The following is a 19,378-nucleotide window of genomic DNA, read 5'->3' as shown; positions in this document are numbered from 1 at the left end:
TCCATGCCAACTTTACCAGTTCAAATAGAAATGTTGGGGGTAAAACTATATTGGGGCCTAGCAAATGCGTTTCATTCGAGAAACTCTACCGCCCTCTAGAGTTTATGCTTGCTACATGCAGCCATACGACAAACAAACGCTTGACCGTGACACATTTTTTGGCACATTATGCATTTTTCAGCTTCATAAACAAATTTGAAACATTTTTGTTCGGTGTTCTTACCAGTGGTCATCACCACTCGTTATTTGGCATGCGAACTAGAATGACATGGTTGACGACCTTGATAGGGTACTAGCTGTTATTCGGCTGTTTTCAGTTTTTTTGCGTGGATTTAACAGCAATAACTCGAGATACGAGCACATCTGCAGTAAATTCCCTTCACAATTGGCTACCGAATGAAAAATTGTGAACATTTCCTTCCGAGATGTTCAATGTCAGCCTTCGAGTTGGAATCCATTGTACGATCATTCGACGTCCGACAGTGGCTGCCAACTTGTTAAGTACTTAAACCAAAATGTTAATTTAATTTTCCTTTAAAGGTTTCTAGCCTAAAACTCGAGTGTTTTCTTAAGCTTGTTTTTTTTCTGTCAGCGTTGCGCTGAATAACGAGCGAAATTGGGCCTGCAAGACAAGCTGCTCGCCTGCAGTTGCGCGCGTCTACCAAAGGAGGGCGCTGACGTACCCCAACAGCGCCCTGACACTGCTTATGGGCCCTTTCTTGTCAGCCTGTTTGCGGCTGCCACATTTTTCTCTCAGACATTTTATCGCTCCTTCTATTTCCAACCCGAAAATGACCCCTTTCCCCACTGAATGTATGAAAACACGCGAGTTTCGCCACGACGTCGGCGAGTGACCACAACTGGGTCCACTGCGTTTACGCCGGTGCACTCGCGTCGTTGTTTCCACCCCACATTCGGGTTTCGGTTCGAGAGAGGAGGAAGGTTGCCATTTTGCGATGCCGCTTCCGGTGTTCAACGCCGCGCGTGCATTTTCACGAAAATTCACCTTAGTTGTAGGGGTATGGTTTGTCGTTTTGACTCCTCAACAATAACCCCGACGCGAAAACCCACGCGTGTTAACACTTTGCGGGCCTATTTGTTCCCTTCTTCACCCCCCTCCGCCGCCACCTCCCGTGAGAGTGGAGCGGAGGACTCCATTTTGAAGGGTGTGCGGCCACTACACTCCTCGTCTCAGGACAGGAAAAAAATATATAGACCCACGCGTGTTTTCTTCTTGAGTGTGAATACTTTTGACGTTTTGGCGTAGGTATAACGTGACGTCTAGGTGGAAGTTCGGCGCGTGACGTCACCACCTTCGACCGCTCGTGATTGACGGCTCGTTAAGTCGAGGTGGGCACATGTCAATAGGGGGATGTGAAGGCAGGAAATGGACGTTTAGGACAGGTAAAATGCAGGTTTGTGGTGTAAAGTTGTTGAAAAGAGTGGGGGTACGTTTATCTTGCAGTAGAATGTATTAGAGGGTAGTGGGGAGGTGTTGGAGGAAGAGGAGGTGGTGGTGGAAGAAGAGGCGGAGGAGGGGGGGGTGAGTGCTCCTCGGGATCCGGGCCTAGTAGTGCCGCCGCCGGGACTCTCCCGTTGCTCTCATCCGCTGTCAAAAATCCGAGAATTGCCTTATTTGGGGGGCACAATGGAGGCGGCGGGACTCGCGTGGAAACTGCTCGACGTGGGAATGGTAAGAATTTTACCTCGGATACCGCGTTCGCACGCGTTTTGTCTGATTTTTTTTTTACACGCCTCTCTAACCGTACTGATGCGCGCGCGCACACACAAATAGACTCGAGCCTTTCCTATCTGTGTGCGTGCGCGTTTGTGTGTGCGTCCTGGCGTCGTCCTCTGTTGCATGTTTTGTTCTATTTTGACACCACGCACACACTGTCAAACGCGCATTTGCACGCGGGTTCACGCGCACACGCACGATCAGGGCCATTTTAATGCCTGTGTGTATCCTCAAGCAACACACACACTATATATACAATCACACACCTCTACACACAAACATACAGATACATGACATGGTTTTAATCACATGGACATAGTCTGTAATGAATGCACTGGCTGCAGATGTCACCTAATAATTATTTGACAACGATAGATTTTATGAAAATTCACATTTTAATCATTGCTTGCCAACAATGAAAGACATCCAATTTATTTACAGTGGAAGGACTGGCTCGGGTTCCTCATGTTTCAGTGTCATAGACTGCACTAGACGTCCAGTCGGTTTTGACTACGAAGGCTAACAATGATCTAGGGCTGCAGCTATCGATTATTTTAGAAGTCGATTAACCGATGAACTAGTTAGTTAGAATTAGGCTCGAGCGTTTACGTCACAGCAGCACGGGATCATGCGAGATTTGCGACAACGCAGCCATTTCGGAAGCACGTCTGCATCACGGGAAATTTAAACTTAACGGCAAATACAATTCAACTGCGAGTGCCAAAGATGGAAAAAAGTAAGGAAAACTTGCCAGTTCGATACAGAGACAAACTTGTTACCACGGCGAAGGACAGATATGTGAGCAATTTTAAGGATGTGAACAATAGCCACATTTACATGCTGACTTTTATTCATACCGATTCAAATAATTCCGGATGGAAATTTCACATCAGCTGTTTACATGTCACTTCATCTATTCCGATCCAGCGTTTACATGTGTCTGCCTTTATTCCGAAAGGATGTTTGACAACTGCCGTCTGACATGCGCAGATTAATCAAAACAAAGCGTCACGTTGCAAAACATGGAGATCGATCGTCAGATCAGCTGCTGTTTTAACTTTTCGAGTGGAAACAAAACTTCAGAATGACACGCCGTTCATTTAAAAAGTTGTGTGGGCTGGTGGAGGGATTCATGGATATAAACTTTCCGCCGGACTCCAATTAGGTGCGCTGTGCGTGTGCTTGGAAGCCATGTTGCAAGTGACGTTACTTACGTCACCAAGTGACGTCACCACGTCAGTACGGAGCATGTGCAGAAAGAACGCAACCAGACACCATTCCGCTTCCCTGTTTACATGATATAATTTTACTTCTAATCGGTTTGGGAAAAGGAATATTCCACCCCTGTGAAACGGAATGAAATTCCATTGGTTTGGGCCTGTTCATTCCGAATGAGGTGTTTATATGGAACACATTTATTCGGTTTGAACATCTAAACCGATTGCAATTGGAATATTTGGCTCCATGTAAACGTGGCTAATGTTGACCCTTACGAGCAAGCCGAACACAAAAGGAATAAAGATGTCGACAAGCTTCCACCACTACGCGAAATGAACATCAAGCTGTATTTAGTGTTTGGTGTAAGTTACTACACTCATCAGCAATTCCGAAACTACAAATCGCTACAAAGCTACGAACAGTTTTGCTGCGGATGGGTGCAGGATCTGCACATTATGACCATAGTAAACGGCAACAAAATCTTTCTAGCAAAGGTAGGCAATGTGTTTTTACATTAGTCTGTGACCACGGATGTACAAATTTTTTGTTGCAGAAAATGTAGCCTGTGTACAAATTCTTTGCCACTCTCTCACGTCAAAATATTACAGCTTTTTCATTTAACAACGACAGGAATTATGTCTTATGAAGACAATGCACATGTATGCATGCTAGTTGTGTAGCTGTGGCCATAGCTAACAACAGGCCGACTTAGGGCACAAAGTTACCGAAATTTGCGTAAACAAACGAAATTACCTTACCGGAGTGGAAGTGCATAGAGCAAACTCTGTGTGTAACTGGAGAATCAAACGTTATGCCCTTCCTTCTGATCGAAGCCACCCATGCCATTCTTTGACGTTTGGTAAGTTCAGATATGACCTTTCCCTCGCCTTTTCTCCATGTAGGGATCCGGAAAAAACTCAGTGGTGTTCCGTCGAGCTGTACATTCTCCTTTCTATTCGATCGGTTGTTGCAATTCTTTACCGCACAATAATTTCCAACCATTTTTAAAGAGCGACCTGTGTTGAAATGCCTCACTGTTTATGTTTCCCGCTTCCAAAATGGCGATAGCGGCGGAAACCTCGCGAGTGCCACGTCATACGCTCGAGCCTATTAATCGAGTAATCGAATAAGGAACATGAAAAATTTAAATACCTAAGCTGAGCCTCAAACAGTATACTTTTTTTTTTAAAAATGATCTATGTACAACAAAAGAACAGTTGGCTAACTTACATAGCAAAAGTCCGCTAGCTTAAATGCTATAAAATGCTAACTTTTTTTTTTTTTTTTTACAATCCTCTTAACAAATGGTTGAGACACATATTCCCACAAAAAACGGCTAAATATGACAAACTAAATTATGAACAGTGTTGGGAGTAACGCCGTTATAAATAACGCCCTTACGTAACGGCGTTATTTTTTCAGTAACGGGGTAATCTAACTAATTACTTTTTCCACCGTTACAACGCCGTTACCGTTACTGATGGTCAAAAGCAGTGCGTTACTTACTCTGAATAAATTGAAGAAACTACCAGCCGTGTCGAGTCGACTCTGCGCTGTTGATTTGTCATCCAAGACTTGGGGTGCGTTCAGGTTCAAGAATAGCGCACGTACTTCTGACTCCATGCTGTTTGTCCCTGCTCATTCAATTAGACAATGCTTTCCAAAGTTTGGTAACGTTTCTGTGTTTGCTACACCTGATGCTAGCCTCGTTCCCATCTCCCACTGTCAGCCAGCAATAATTCTGCTTCCATCTTGAGGACGGCAGACGCTTTGAAGGTGACGTGAATTGTCGGGAAACTAGCCTACCTGAATGCAGCCCCTCGAGAGATGCGATGGAAGTGATTGTGATTGGCTGAGGGTTAGAGTCATGTGTCGTGGTAAGCCAATCAGAGCCGATGATTTCACAAGCAAACCGGAACAGCGTGTGCGGCAAACACACACGCAAAACAGATGCACAGGGTCGGGATGGCAGAGCAGTCAGAAGAAAAATTGTCCTTTAAGAGGTGGAGATATAGACACTATTTCAAGTTTGTCGAAATTAAAGGAAAGAACCTGCATGTAATGTGTAATTTATGTCCCGGGGCAAAGCTTCTGTCGACATCTGTGGTAAGCAATTCAAATCTGCTGAAGCACCTAACAAGTTAACTACCTGTCTGTTCTTCTCTATTCCACTGACTCGAATACTGCTCAGAAAATTTCAAATTCTTTGACATACAACAAGTTCTTTTTAAAGTAACGGAAATAGTTACTTTCCCTGGTAACTAGTTACTTTTACTATAGAGTAATTCAGTTACTAACTCAGTTACTTATTGGAAGAAGTAGTGAGTAATGTAACTAATTACTTTTTTAAAGTAACGTGCCCAACACTGATTATGAATGCATAAAAACATTAGCTCAAACAAAAACTTCGCTTACGTCGGTCTTAACAGGGAGCAGTTGGATTCAGCCATGTGAAATGAGGCAGACCAGAGGGCAGTGTATCCACTCTGATCAATAAAACTAAATGCAAACACTTTCGAAATAAACCATTACAACGCCACTTTAATTAAATGAATATTCGAACCAATAAAATCTAATTCGAATATTTTTTTCTAATCGAATACTTGAGTTAATCAATTAATCGTTGCAGCACTACAATGATCATTCTCTGCCAGCCTCTTCCAGTCAAAATGGATTGGGCATCTAGCGCCGTCAATGGCAGCCAATGAGTTAAATTAGTGCCCTGTTAAGGGTTTTAAGGTTATGCTCTTAATTATTCCGTTCCACCATTCCATTTTGCACACACTCCTCTCTAATAGTCTTTTACAACACACTCATTTGTTGCCCAAGAATATACATTGGTACCTCAACATACGAATTTGATTCGTTTCAGGACCATGTTTGTAAGTCAAAATGGTCGAGCAGGATTTTCTCATAAGAATACATTATAATTCCTTTAATTCGTTCCACAGCCCGAAAACCTACACTAAATCCTTAATAAGTACTGCTGGTACAATTGCAAATAGCAAATACACAGAGCAAAACAAATAAATTATGAATAAAAGTAGGAATAATAATAATAGTAATAATAATAATAACACCTGTAATAATGTAACGAATGAAGTTGTAATGTGGCAGATGTGTTTTGAGTGGTGTACCTGAACGCACCGCGTGGCTGACGTGTCATAGAGAGAGAGAGGACTTTTTACCTTTTACTTTTCATGTTCAGCTGCAGCGCACAGTAGGCATGTTGTATTACACAAGTTCTGAAATAAATGATTAAAAACCTGACAAAGCTTTCGATTTCTCTGGCGATGTTACCACAACAATAATTGTCACCTTAACTTATAAAGACTGGCGAACAGAGGTCGGAGGAGTACTTTCATGTCAAGATCGTAGACATTCTGCGTCTGTATGGTCGAGCCAGTTCACGGACGCGCGCGCCACGCTTATATTTTTCTATCATTTCCATCTTCATTTCAATGGTAAGCCTCACATTTTCCTTTTTTAATCACCTACACTAACATTCTTGAAACCATGTTGATTTCTCACACAAGAAAATACGACGTGCGTCCGTCTTGCGGGAAAACAAACTGCGGCGCTGTCATAAATCGTCGTATTTCTCGCATGTTGTAGGGTTTAGAAACAAATGGCGAGTCAAATTTTACGTCGGATGTCGAAAAAATCGTGTTTTGAAGTGATCGTATGTTGAGGTACCACTGTATTTTGAATTTTGAGACACGCACCCAGTCAAAGAATATAATCCTATAGATTTCTTTTAAATTTGAAAATGTAAATATTTCAGATTTGTGCATGCACCAAACTGCCGTTTTAAATGTTTTGCGCCCCCTGGGCTGCACACTCTAAAATTTTGAAGTCAAGATCCTATTAGACATTTTAAATCAATCCTACATAAGCCAATTGGCAGAAGGAATATATTTGAAATTTGGCTTGGTTAAAAACATAATACACATTTTTTTGCAGTTACTTAATCAAATTGTCATTGCTCAATTTTCAGCTCAACATCAAAGTAGTCAATTAAAATAACGCTGTATTAATTCAAGCCAAACGTTTTCTGAACTTTTAATTGACACACTCCCATACAACAGCCCAGACTTAATGAACCCCTAAGAACACAATGGAATAAAAATATGGTCAACATTAATTTGCTACAACAGGTTCCTTGTTTGATACACTAAACAAAATCCCTATTACAAATTGGGAGGGGGTAAAAGGCACATTATAACTAATTAACTATCAAATATTGATGACATTGTTCCTGTTCCAGGGAGGAACCCTGCCAGCATGAGTGGGCTACATGCAGGCCCAAGCCGGGAGTCCAGCCGCCCAGTAACCCCTGCCTGTGATCTCCCTCGATTCGCCCAATCCCACAAGAATAATCACCCAACAATGTCCGCCGCTGCCTCCTCACTGCAGCGTACTTCAATCTACGGGTTTGCCCAGAGGGACCCATCACCCCCGTCATCTACCTACAGCCCCCTGAGAAGGTTGCAGCATCTCACCACTATGGTGAGCCAGCCTGACCTGGTTCTACCTGTCCGGTCAGGAAAGAACTGGGTGTGGGGTTCCGATCAGAAGGAACCAGAGCAGGACTCTTGGGCCGAATGCACCAGCAGGGATTACTACAGCAGCGGTTTTGCAAAAAAAGACGAGATAGCGAGCGGCAACTGTAAAGAGGAGCCGGCAGCGAGCTGTAGCAGTCCTAGTACGTCAGAGAAGAAGACGGATGGTTGTTTCTCATGCCCACCTAGTCCAGCTTTCTCTCTTGATAGCAACAGCCCTTTCGCAAACGGTCTCCTTCACTTTGAATCATCTTTGTTCGAGGACGAGGATAATAACGACGGTGAGAAAGAGCAGTTGGAGATGTTCCCTGCTGATGTAGAGACACACCATAAACACGGGTCCCCAGCAAACAAGCCTCAGTCGGCCTCTGCGGACTTGCGATCGGACTCCAAGGATACAAATGTTTCATCAGCCAAGGTCATAACCCGATCTCAGTCTTCAGGCTTTCGACGAAGGTACTGGGATGTTTCCGATGACGAGTGGGAAAGCGACACAGATCTCTTCCTGTTTGGTGATAGCCCCTCAAGGCATTTGACGGCAAGTTTTATCCCAATCATGTAATCTGGGTCCTCTGTTTAGAATGGTTTAAATTTTACTACAAGTTAAAAGTACTGTCTGTTTACCAAGTGTTGGAGTAGTCACAGTTTATCAGATTACACCAACCAGCAATGGTTAATAAAATAATACAATTAAAACATTGTTTGTTTATGAATTAATGGATATGGAAAAACTCGCGGCTGATATTTATTTCATTTCCGACAGCAGAACGACATGAAACGAAGCTCTGTACCACCCGTAAAGTTCCTAGAAGGCGAGGTAATTTGGGCAAAGTTTAACCGACGGCCGTGGTGGCCGTGTGAAGTGATTGTTGACCCCGCGTTGGGAGTCTATCACAGGGTAAAAGGTAAGCCAATAGCATTGTTGACTGTAGATTCATGTCAATACATCAGCCTGTTTGTAAGCCACTTGCAGAGTTCAGATGCTAACCAATGATTTTAACCATGTTTAGAGCCAAGCGATCGACCCTGTCGACTCTACCACATCAGGACTTTTGGAGTTCCAGAGGAGCAAGCCTGGGTAGAGGATAAGTCAACTCATATTTTTCACGGAGGTTTTCAGTTCGAGCAACTCGCACAACTTCGTCGGAAAGGGAAGCAAAAAGGGCAGAACCACAAGTATACGGTAATTCTCATCTTTGTGTTTGATTAATTGCTGCATGAAACTAATGTTAATCTGGATCTTCAACAACTTTGTGTCTCCACAGATCGCCAAACGTTACGAAGTGTCATGGAATTCTAGTGTGGCTGAAGCTGAAGCTATTCTCCAGGGAAGACCCAATTTAGACTCTTTAACTATAGACAATACCTTCCAAGACTCTTCCCTGATGACGATCAAGCCCCATCCAACTGTTTCGCCCTCTAGCCCACCTGCCCCCAATCTTTCGGAGAATTCACGTACAATCCATGAATCTATTTCTTTGCAGATAACAACCCCAGTGGAAAATAAGCAAGGCACTTTAATCAAGTCTTATGACAAGGTGGAAGATGGTAACTCTTCAAATAAGCAGTCTAAAAAAATTCAATATACTAGCCCCAACCAATCGAATAAGAATGTAGAGTGCCCTTACTCGGACCTCGACTCGGTCCCTAAGATTTTGTGTCCTAAAGCACTTGAACGTCAAACTTTGTTGACTCAGTCATCTTCTAATATCACCAAGGAGGAAAAGAAACAACCAGAAGGGCAAAGTGGTCTGTGGTTTAGTAAATCGGGCAAAGACAGGCGACCAAAAACTGTAAGTCCAGATCGATCAGATCGTACCCTTTTTACCAGTATGCATAATAAGAAAAAGACCTCTGCTGTTAATAAAACCCAAGTGACTCAAGGGGAATTCACCTCCTTAGCTGTGCAAGATAACCAGTCTGGATTGGTAAAAGCTGAAACAAAGATTTTGTCGGGACAGTCAGGGCAGTTGGACTCTTTACAAATCAATATAACCAATAAACCTTTTGAAAGTCATGCTGAGCGGCTGTCACAACACCAGCAGTCAACCATTTCTCCTGACCCTGTTGGAATATCACAATTGCAACAGTCTCTGGTCTTGTCTGAAACTCGAGGATCCTCACAGAATTTAGAGACGCAAGTATCACGTCGAAATCAGGATTCCAATGATTGCTCTGACACTCGAGTGTTGCCACAAAAACATGAGTCTGCATATTCTGACCCTCGAGGGTTGTCATCAAACCAGGACTCTAGGGATTCTTCTGACAATCGAGTATTGTCACAAAAGCAAAAATCTGTGGACATCTCTTACCCCCAAGGACTTTCACAAAGCCATGAATCTTGGAATTGTTCTGACCTTCGAGGGTCTGCGCAAAGCCACGAGTCTAGGAATTATTCTGACCTTCGAGGGTCTGCGCAAAGCCACGAGTCTAGGAATTGTTCTGACCTTCGAGGGTCTTCGCAAAGCCACGAGTCTAGGAATTGTTCTGACCTTCGAGGGTCTTCGCAAAGCCACGAGTCTAGGAATTGTTCTGACCTTCGAGGGTCTTCGCAAAAACATAAGTCAGTGTTCTTATCTGAAGCTCGAGGATCATCACAAAAACATGGCTCATTGGATTCTTCTGAACCTCAAAGATCATCGCAAAAGCAGAGATCTGTGGATTTCAGTGAGTCTCACGGATCATCACAAAAGCAGAAATCTGCTTTCTCTGACCCTGCGGTATTGTCTCAAACATGGGAGTCAGTCGATTATTCTGATCATCATGGATCATCCAAAAAAGGGGATTATGTTAGGCCTCATGCATTGTCACGAAAGGAATCTGTGGATTCTTATGACTCTCCAACATTTCTAAAAAAGCAGAGATCTGTGGATTCTTCTGACGCGCAAAGATCACCCCAAAAACAGAAAATTGTGGATTCTTCTGATCGAATGTTGCACAAGCGGAAATCTGTTGATTTTTCTGACCATAAAGGAATATCACAAAAACAGGAGTCCATGAATTGTGTTGATCCTACAGGATCATTGCAAAAAAAGGCAGCTGTTTCTTTCAGCCCTCAAAAATTGGCACAAAAGCAGTTTAGTGATTCTTCTAACCCCAGAACTTTGTCACAAATGCAGAAATCCTCGCATTCTTCGCGTCTTGAAAAATCATCACACGGGCAGGAGTCTGTGGATGGGTCTGACTCTCAGCGATCATTGCCAACGCAGAAGGTTGTGGGGTCTTTTGACCATGAAGGCGTGTCAAAAAAGCAGAAGTTCAGTGTTTGCTCTGACCGTCAAGGTTCTTCCCAAAAACACAAAGATTTTTTGGGCCCTCAAGCGTTGTCAAAAAAGGGGTCCATGGATTTTCACCACCAAACGTCACAAAAGCAAGAGTCCAAGGATTTTTCAGACTCTCAAAGATCACCTAAAAAACAGAAATATGTGGATACTTCTGAACACCGTGCATTCTCCCAAAAGCACAAATCGGGAGATTATTTTATTCCTCAAGGACTGTCACAAAACAAAGAGCTCAAGGGTTCTTCTCACTCTCACATAATGTCACAAAAGTGGAAGTCCATAGATCCCTCTGACACTCAAGGATCATCGCAAAAACAAAAGTCATTAGATTCCATTAACCCTCGAGAATCATCCCTGAAGAAATCAGTCGATTCTTCTGACTCCAAAGAATCACCACAAAATCAAAAGTCCACAGATGCTTTGGCTCCCCAAAGGTCATCACAAAAGCAAAAGTCAGTCAATTGTTCTCAGACCCAAGGATCACCACAAAAGCAGATGTCAAAGGATTCCTCAAACGGCCAACTAATGTCACTAAAGCATTCTGTTGATTCTCATGACCCTCAAGGGGTGTCACAAAAGAGGAGTTCCCTGGATTCTTCTGACTCCCGTGGCCTGTCAAAAAAGCAAGAGTCCAGGGATTCTTCCAACCCTCGAGCTTCGTCACAAAAACAGAAATCAGTGGATTCCTCTGATTGTGGAGAATCATCACAACCAAAGCAGAAGCAGTCCAGTGATTCGTTTGACAAAGGAACTTCATCACAAAAGCTGAAGTCAGTTGGTTCCTCTATCCCCCAGGGATCATCACAAAAACTGGAGTCCAAGTATTGTTCTGATCTTCAAGGGTCATCACAAAAGCAAAACTCATTGGATTCTTCTAAACTTCCAGCATCATCCCAGAAGAAGTCAGTTGAAAATCAGGTGTCCATTAATACTTTGGATTGCCAAAGGTCATCACTAAAACAGAAGAAGTCAGTGAATTCTTCTCCACCCCGAGGATCATCACAAAAGCATAAGTCAATTGATTCCTCAGACATCCAAAGATTGTCACTAAAGCAGTCTATGGATTCCTCTGACCATAACAGCTTGTCACAAAAGAAGGCACTGGTTTTATTAGACAACCAAATACTGTTACAAAAAACGTCAGTGGATTCCTCTGACACTCAAGGGTTGTCACAAAAGCAGAAGTCCATGAAATTTTGTGACTCCCGTGGCCTGTCAAATATGCTAGACTCCAAGGACTCTTCTGAACCTCGAGGATCGTCACAAAAGCAGCTGTCCAAGCATTCTTCAGACACTCAAGCTTCGTCACAAAAGCCGAAGTCCACAGGTTCTACTGACGCTCAAGAATCATTGCAAAAGGACTCTAGGGTTTCTTCTGAGCCTCGTGGAACATCACACAAGCAGAAATCAAAGGATTTGTTGGAGAACCAAAGATCATCACGTAAGGAAAAGTCAGTGTGTCTTTCTGATCCTCGAGTTTCAATACAAAAGTTACAGTACAGGGATACGTCTGACTCCCAAGGATCATCACAAAAGCAGGAGTCCAAGCATTCGTCTGACATTCGAGGATCAAAAAAGCAGAAGTTGGTGGATTCATCTGAGCTCCGAAGATTATCACACAAGCAAAAGTCAGTGGAATCATCTGACCGTCGAGTATCATCAAAAAAGCTGGAGTACAGGGATTCATCTGAATCATCACAAGTGTCGGTGGAGTCTCATAGGCTGGCTGAAAAGTGTGGATATACCAAGGATAGGCAAATTATCCCCAAAAATACACACTCTGCCAAGCTGACCACTCCTCAAAGTAGCACAAAAGTTAAAAAGGTCAGCAAGAGTAGCACAGTAAAGCCCAATAGTAAAAGACATTACTGTGAATTGAGGTCTACTAAGAGGACTTCACGACGTAACTTTTACCAGACAGAAGAAAAGGAATACAAGACCAAGTCCACATTAAATGATATGTCAACAGATCTGCAGGCAAGGCTAGCCCTTCAAAAATCTTTGATTGCCAGTTGCAAACTACCGTATGTTAAATTAATGCGCAAAGACATTAATATTCAGAATTACTTGAAGTCTAAAATCACTATTACTTGCAATGACCAAACTGAATGTACAAATATTAAGAAATCCCCAAGAACAACAGTGACTCAGTCCTCATCTCCGTCAGTTGTGGCGAATGGACCAGCAAGTACCAGTAAAAATAAGGTACAGAAAAACGATTTGAAAAATAATGACCACAAACAGTCCAGAAATACTGAAGACAAAAATGGTGAAAGCAAAAATGCGTCTAAAAATCCGCAAGAGAAAAATGCTTCTAAAAATACCATAGTCAAAAATCATAAAAATACTGAAGACAAAAAGCATTCTGGAAACACTGATGACATACAGATTTCTGGAAACGGTGAACATAAAATGATTTGTAAAAATAGTGAACGCAAAAAGATTTCTGGAAATTGCGAAAACCAACATGTTTTAGGAAATGGGGAAGGCGAAAGTGTTTCTAGAAACATGAAAGACAAAAGTGTCGCTGCAAATTCTAAAGACAAAGGACTTTCTGGAACTGGAGAGCCCAAAAGTATCTCCAGAAATACTCTAGACAAAACTGTTTCTAGAAGTGAAGAAAAGAATATTCCCAGAAATATTGAAGACAAAAAGTTTTCCAGAAAAAATGAGGACAAAAGTGTGTCTAAATTTACTGAAAACATAATTGTTTCTAAAATTGTTGATGATAAGCGTGTTTCCAAAGATGTTGAGCACAAACTTGTTTTCAGAAAAAATGAGGACAAAATAGATTTCAGAAATCCTAAAGAGAAGAGTGCTTTCAAAGATGGTGAGCACAAACTTGTTTTCAGAAAAAATGACGATAAAAGTCCGTCAAGAATTAGTGACGACAAAGGTGCTTCCAGAGGTAGTGGAGACAAAAGCGCTTTTAGAAATTGTGAAGATAAAATTACTCAAAGAAAAAATGAGAACAAAATTGTGCCTAAAAGTAATGAGGACAAAAATGTATCCAGTGATGAAATAATTGTATTGCAAACAATTAAAGACAAGAGTGTGTCTCGAAAAAGTGATGTTGTTGTTTCCCAAAATAGTGCGGACAGTTCTGAAGCTCGGATGGTATTGACAAAAACAAAGTTGGAGACAGGTGCCTCCAAAAGTACAACCATTTCTTGTGTTCCTCCACAAAGTACACAGCAAAAGGAGACTACTGTCCCAAGTTTGGGGCACACGACAACCACAGTGCCCTCTCAACATGCTAGAAATTCATTATCGGAAAACAGTCAAGAGACATCTGCAGAGAAGAATACCCTTTCATCAAAGCTTGTCCTTGATAAATTGCCTGAAATTCCACCCCAAACTCAGCCTGCCCATCTTCCAGCCAGTAATCGACTCATGACGAGAGCATTAAAAACCATGAAGGTGTTGCAAAAGCTGAAGCATCGGAAAGCCAAAAAGAAGGCTGCGCAAAAAGAACTCTTGCGACGTATCAAAAACCAGATGGGCTTAGTGCACCATTCTAAGAAAACTACCTGGATTCAAGAAAGCAATCCGGTTGTTCAAACTGAAATAAAACTGGTCAAGTCTCAATGTGGTCGGATTTCTGACTATGATCAGGACTCAATTCCTAGTTGTAATACCCCTCCACTGATGCGTAATGAGTTCACTGAAGTCAAGAGTGAAGAAGAAGTCCTGTCTGTGTCTTCAACACCTCCAATGGACTTCATACCCCTCACTTCCAATGTGAAGGCAAAGGAGTTGGACCAAAGCACGTCTTTGCCTCCTTCACCATTTTCATTCATGAAAACTTTGAAAAATGTAAAAGAAGTGTCTTTCCAATCCTTGACCGATGAGACTAATGGCCAAGCCTTTGCCTTCAAACCAGACATGAACTACAAGTTCAGCACTTTCCTCATGATGATGAAAGACATGCATGACACTCGAGAGCGTGACGGTGCCCCCTTAGAATTGGAGATTGGCCCGCCGAGTGCCCATGTCAAGGAGGAGCCGATGGTGATGCCTGGAATGGCTGCTCTTACAAGCCTAGAACAAGACATCGTGAATGATGATCCAGATTTTAGCCCATACATGGACTCGAGTAGCAGTCACTTGTCCAAGAGGCCTTACAAGAAAACAAGTAGCTCCACATGGATGAAGAGTAAAGCTGACCGCAAAGTACCCGGTCGTCCCGCCAGGTCTGGACCCGGTTACCCGGGCGTTGGATCCTTGCTAGGAATTGATTTTTCCTCTGTACTGGATTACTCGGCGAAGGTCCGATCACTTTTGGACGTGCAGGCCTGCCAATGGGAGGGACATCCAGGGACCGATGAAGGATTGTTGAGATGGGGCGGAGACTATGAACAGATGAACGGCTTCGTCTCCAACAGCGAAGAAGCCGAGACCAGTCTGGCCTGCAATGAAGAAATTGATGATGATTCATCAGGTAAGGACTTTTGAGATTTTTTCTGACATTCGGTCTCCACTTTGAGGGACACTCTACTCAAAATGCATTAAAAAAAGTTACCATGACTATTAGAGATGGGTCCGATCACGTCATTTTCAAAGTATCGGAATCGGCAAAAAAGTATCGGACATGCCTTTTTTAAATATATATATATATATATATATATATATATATATATATTTTTTTTTTTTTTTTTTAATAAATCGTTTTCTAATTGTATTTAACGTTAGACATAATATGTTACACTCATCCAGAGGCTTTAATTTAGGCTTAAGGTAGGGTTATCAAATCTATCCCGTTAATGGCGGTAATTAATTTTTTTTTTAATTAATCACGTTAAAATATTTAACGCAATTAAGGCATGCGCTGCACGGCCCACTCATGCATTGTCGCGTTTAATCTGCAATGGTGCCGTTTTACCTATATATAGAGCTAAAAGGCAGCGATAAATTAGTGGAGATAATTTTGGCAGCCTTTGGTGCCTATTTTTAGATGGCTAAAGCCTTACAGTCCCTCTCCCTACGATTAGAAACATCGTGGGAAGCAATGTGGGGAAGAAAGGTTGTAATTGATCTTTTTCTTAACACCCTATGTTATTTCCCAACGCAGAGAAGATATATCAATTGGGACCACTACGCACAGTCATGGGTGCACTTCCCATCATGCATTTGGGCAGAACAGACGGCTACAGTATCATTTACTGAAAGCTCAACAAATACACTAGTAGGCAATATTTAGTCACAATATACAAAGTCACATTTATCCTTTAAGAATTACAATTCTTTTTATCCGTGGATCCCTCTCACAGAAAGAATGTTAATAATGTAAATGCCATCTTGAGGATTTTTTGTCATAATAAACGAATACAGTACTTATGTACTGTATGTTGAATTTATATATTCGTCCGAGTTTTATTCATTTTTTTCTTAATGCATTGCCAAAATATATATGATCGGGAAAAATTATCGGGAATGATTGGAATTGAATCGGGAGCAAAAAAAAAAGCAGTCGAATATGGGAAATATCGGGATCGGCATATACTCAAACTAAAACGATCGGGATCGGATCGGGAGCAAAAAAACATGATCGGAACAACCCTAATGAATATTGCAGTCTATGTTGCGCAAATAACTATTTCAACATTTCTATGTGTTTTAGCCCATAAGCGAGTAAGGAAACCAAGCAAGAGGCTACTAGAATGGACCGAAGAGTATGACCAAATATTTTCTTCGAGGAAGAAAACCAAAAAGCCCCTTTCGCCAATAATGGTAAGAATTTTTTAAAAAAATGTTTTTCGAATATTTATTAAATGTGGCACTCCCTAGGACGACCAAGCACTTTCATCCCAAGCGCCGATACTGGACAAGACCGCACTTGAGCTCCCGTCCTTGAACGCACTTCCCGAAATGCAGACGCCACCTCCAGAGGAAATCACCCTCACCACTGAACTCCAAATCCCCAGCGCGGTAAATCCGTCACCGCAGGAAACGCAGGCGCTTTCTATCGACACGTTGACGCCACCTCCTGAGACAGAAGCAGAACCGCCGCTAATTGAAGACGACGGTGAGATAACCGATGCCCTCTGCTTGCGACGTTTAGATGTCATTTTGATAACTTTTTGTCAGCAGGCAACGCTGCTTTGCTGCAGAAGAAGCGGAAGAGGAAACCGACTCCGAAGATTCTGGAGTATTCTCTTGAAGCCGAGGCCTCGGTGGGCCCGAAGAAGAAAGTATGTCATATCATACTCATAAGCGGAGTTTGGGGGGGGGGCCCTGGTGGCCAAAAAGTGTCATTGCATGTTATTGACTTTCCTATATATATATATATATATATATATATAAGTTGTAAAGCAAGAAAACAAACAAACAACAAAAATAAATGGAATGAACAAAAAAAAAAAAGATAATTTTATAATGGGTAAAAATTATTTTTCGAACAGATCATGTGACTAGCACCTTAGACGGTTATTTGCTTTGCGTATTATTTTCAAAATAAAAAAATAGGGGAGGGCAATTTTATTTTTCAAATGATTTTTTTTTTCTTTGATTGAAAATATTTTTTTTATGATTGAAGCAACTTTTTTGGGGATTGAATGATTTAGACACAAATGTCCCACTCATAATATGGCCTAAACACAAAAAGGATTGCATTTTTTATATGAAAATTTATGTGTTCAAATGCAAATTTTTGAGTCAAATATTTTTTCGCATTCAAAAACTTTTTTTCTATGATTGAAAATTTTTTTTTTGATTGAAGTGATTTTTCTTTTGAAAATATATATATTTTTGGAATGAAGCAACTTATTTTTTGATTGAAAAATAAAGACACAAATGTCCTAGCCAAAATGTGGCCCAAACACAAATCAACATTACTTCAATCAAAAATGTTGCTTCATCATAAAAAAATAAAATAAAAAAAAATTGAGTTCAATCAACAACAAAAAATTCAAATGCATTTTTTTGAATTTCAAATTTACTTTTGCATTCAAACACTTTTTTTTTTTTTTTTTTTTTTTGATTGAAGTGACTTTTTTTTGGTTGAAAATATATTTTGATTGAAGCAACTTTTTTTTTTTTTTTTTTTTTTATTGAAGGAACTTTTTTTTTGATTGAATACTAAAGACACAAATCTACCTCCATATGGCTTAGCCCAGAGGGTACAATTTTTGACTGGGGTAACTACATTGGCACGACACCGGCGGGCGTACCATATTCAATGGATGACGATCTTGGCGAAAAGTATTGCCTAAGCAGCCTGATTTAGAATTCCCTTCAAGAATGATGGAAAACAAAAAACACTCAATTGTCAACTTATTATTATAAATACTCTTGTAAGTTAATTTTATTGCTGACACTACGTTTCAACATGTTATGCGTCCCCCTGCCCCAAAAGTCAAACTCCCCCTATGGTCATATTGACTATAATGTCGATGCGTTCCTTTTTCTCTGTTCATGTGTTTAGTTGAACTAACCTGGTTAGAAAGAACTGTAAGTCATTACCCAAATATGAAACATCTCCGGTTTGGTTAGCATAGATTATATTGAAAAACCTGACCGAATAATAAAGAGATATTAACAACTGGAAGTATTTATCTATTTACCATGAATCATTTTTCTTTGTCACAGATCAAAATTGTGAGGAACAATGCGAGTGCTGCTTCTCAAACTGGTCAGTGCAAATGCTTTGGAAAACCTTACGAAATCACAGGAAATGTCACATGACCTCATGAAGGATAGATTTCTTCCGTATCGCAGTTTATCCAGATCGCGATCCTCCAACTTTAAAACCTCTGAGCCCGGCGGTGTCCACATCTTCCGCATCGTCCACGACGACCCACCCGACTCCCACAAGCCCTCCTAGTCCTCTCTTGCTGGCGCCGGCGCTGTCCGAACAGGCGGAGGAGACGTCTGCAGATGTTCAAGTGGACGACAATTACAAGTACTCGACAGAGTCGGAGGTATTGGCAGTCGGATTATGTCTGGAGGGCTGTCGACGGCTTTTTCATAGACTTCACTATCAGTTGTCGGGAAATGGGGCGCGGGGCTCTGTAGGAGGGCTATTTTCAAAAACTTAAAATTAAAATATTTTCAAAACCAAAGCCGCAAGCAACCTAAAACCAAAACAGCACCTCCCTTAAGCATATATGAGTCTCCATGAGTAGCGACATTAAAAATTAGGGCTGTCAAACGATTAAAATTTTTAATCGAGTTAATAATAGCTTAAAAATTAATTAATCGTAATTAATCGCAATTCAAACCATCTGTAAAATATGCCATATTTTTCTGTAAATTACTGTTGGAATGGAAAGATAAGACACAAGAAGGATATATGCATTCAACATACGGTACATAAGTACTGTACTTGTTTATTATAACAATAAATCAACAAGATGGCATTAATATTATTAACATTCTCTTAAAGCGATCCATGGATAGAACGGCTTGTAGTTCTTAAAAGATAAATGTTAGTACAAGTTATGAAAATTTTATATTAAAACCCTTTTTAATGTTTTCGTTTTATTAAATTTTGTAAAATGTTCAATCAAAAAATAAACTAGTAGCTCGCCATTGTTGATGTTAATAATTACACCATGCTCACTCATTGTGCTGAACGCATA

The 19,378-nt window shown here is 41.2% G+C and overlaps 1 protein-coding gene across 3 annotated transcripts in view; it reads left to right on the top strand.

Moving 5' to 3' along the window:
• The first annotated feature begins 1,131 nt into the window (after positions 1 to 1,131).
• nsd1b (nuclear receptor binding SET domain protein 1b) overlaps positions 1,132 to 19,378 on the top strand; it is a 43,248-nt gene continuing 25,001 nt past the window's right edge. The window contains exons 1-10 of one of the 3 annotated variants that reach the window (XM_057820851.1): positions 1,132 to 1,693; positions 7,224 to 8,056; positions 8,282 to 8,423; positions 8,529 to 8,701; positions 8,784 to 15,240; positions 16,420 to 16,529; positions 16,587 to 16,824; positions 16,890 to 16,990; positions 18,387 to 18,429; positions 18,516 to 18,718. In XM_057820851.1, coding sequence (XP_057676834.1) covers positions 7,241 to 8,056; positions 8,282 to 8,423; positions 8,529 to 8,701; positions 8,784 to 15,240; positions 16,420 to 16,529; positions 16,587 to 16,824; positions 16,890 to 16,990; positions 18,387 to 18,429; positions 18,516 to 18,718 — 8,283 coding nt within the window. In that variant the 5' untranslated portion in view covers positions 1,132 to 1,693; positions 7,224 to 7,240. Of the gene's footprint in view, positions 1,694 to 3,354; positions 5,063 to 7,223; positions 8,057 to 8,281; positions 8,424 to 8,528; positions 8,702 to 8,783; positions 15,241 to 16,419; positions 16,530 to 16,586; positions 16,825 to 16,889; positions 16,991 to 18,386; positions 18,430 to 18,515; positions 18,719 to 19,378 lie in introns of those variants that run through there. The other 2 variants (XM_057820849.1, XM_057820850.1) reach the window with 2 other exon arrangements.

The sequence above is a fragment of the Corythoichthys intestinalis genome, chromosome 18, assembly GCF_030265065.1.
Source record: "Corythoichthys intestinalis isolate RoL2023-P3 chromosome 18, ASM3026506v1, whole genome shotgun sequence".
Lineage (NCBI taxonomy): Eukaryota > Metazoa > Chordata > Actinopteri > Syngnathiformes > Syngnathidae > Corythoichthys > Corythoichthys intestinalis.
The sequence above is the reverse complement of the archived record's forward strand: the minus strand, read 5'-3'. Positions and strand labels throughout refer to the sequence as shown.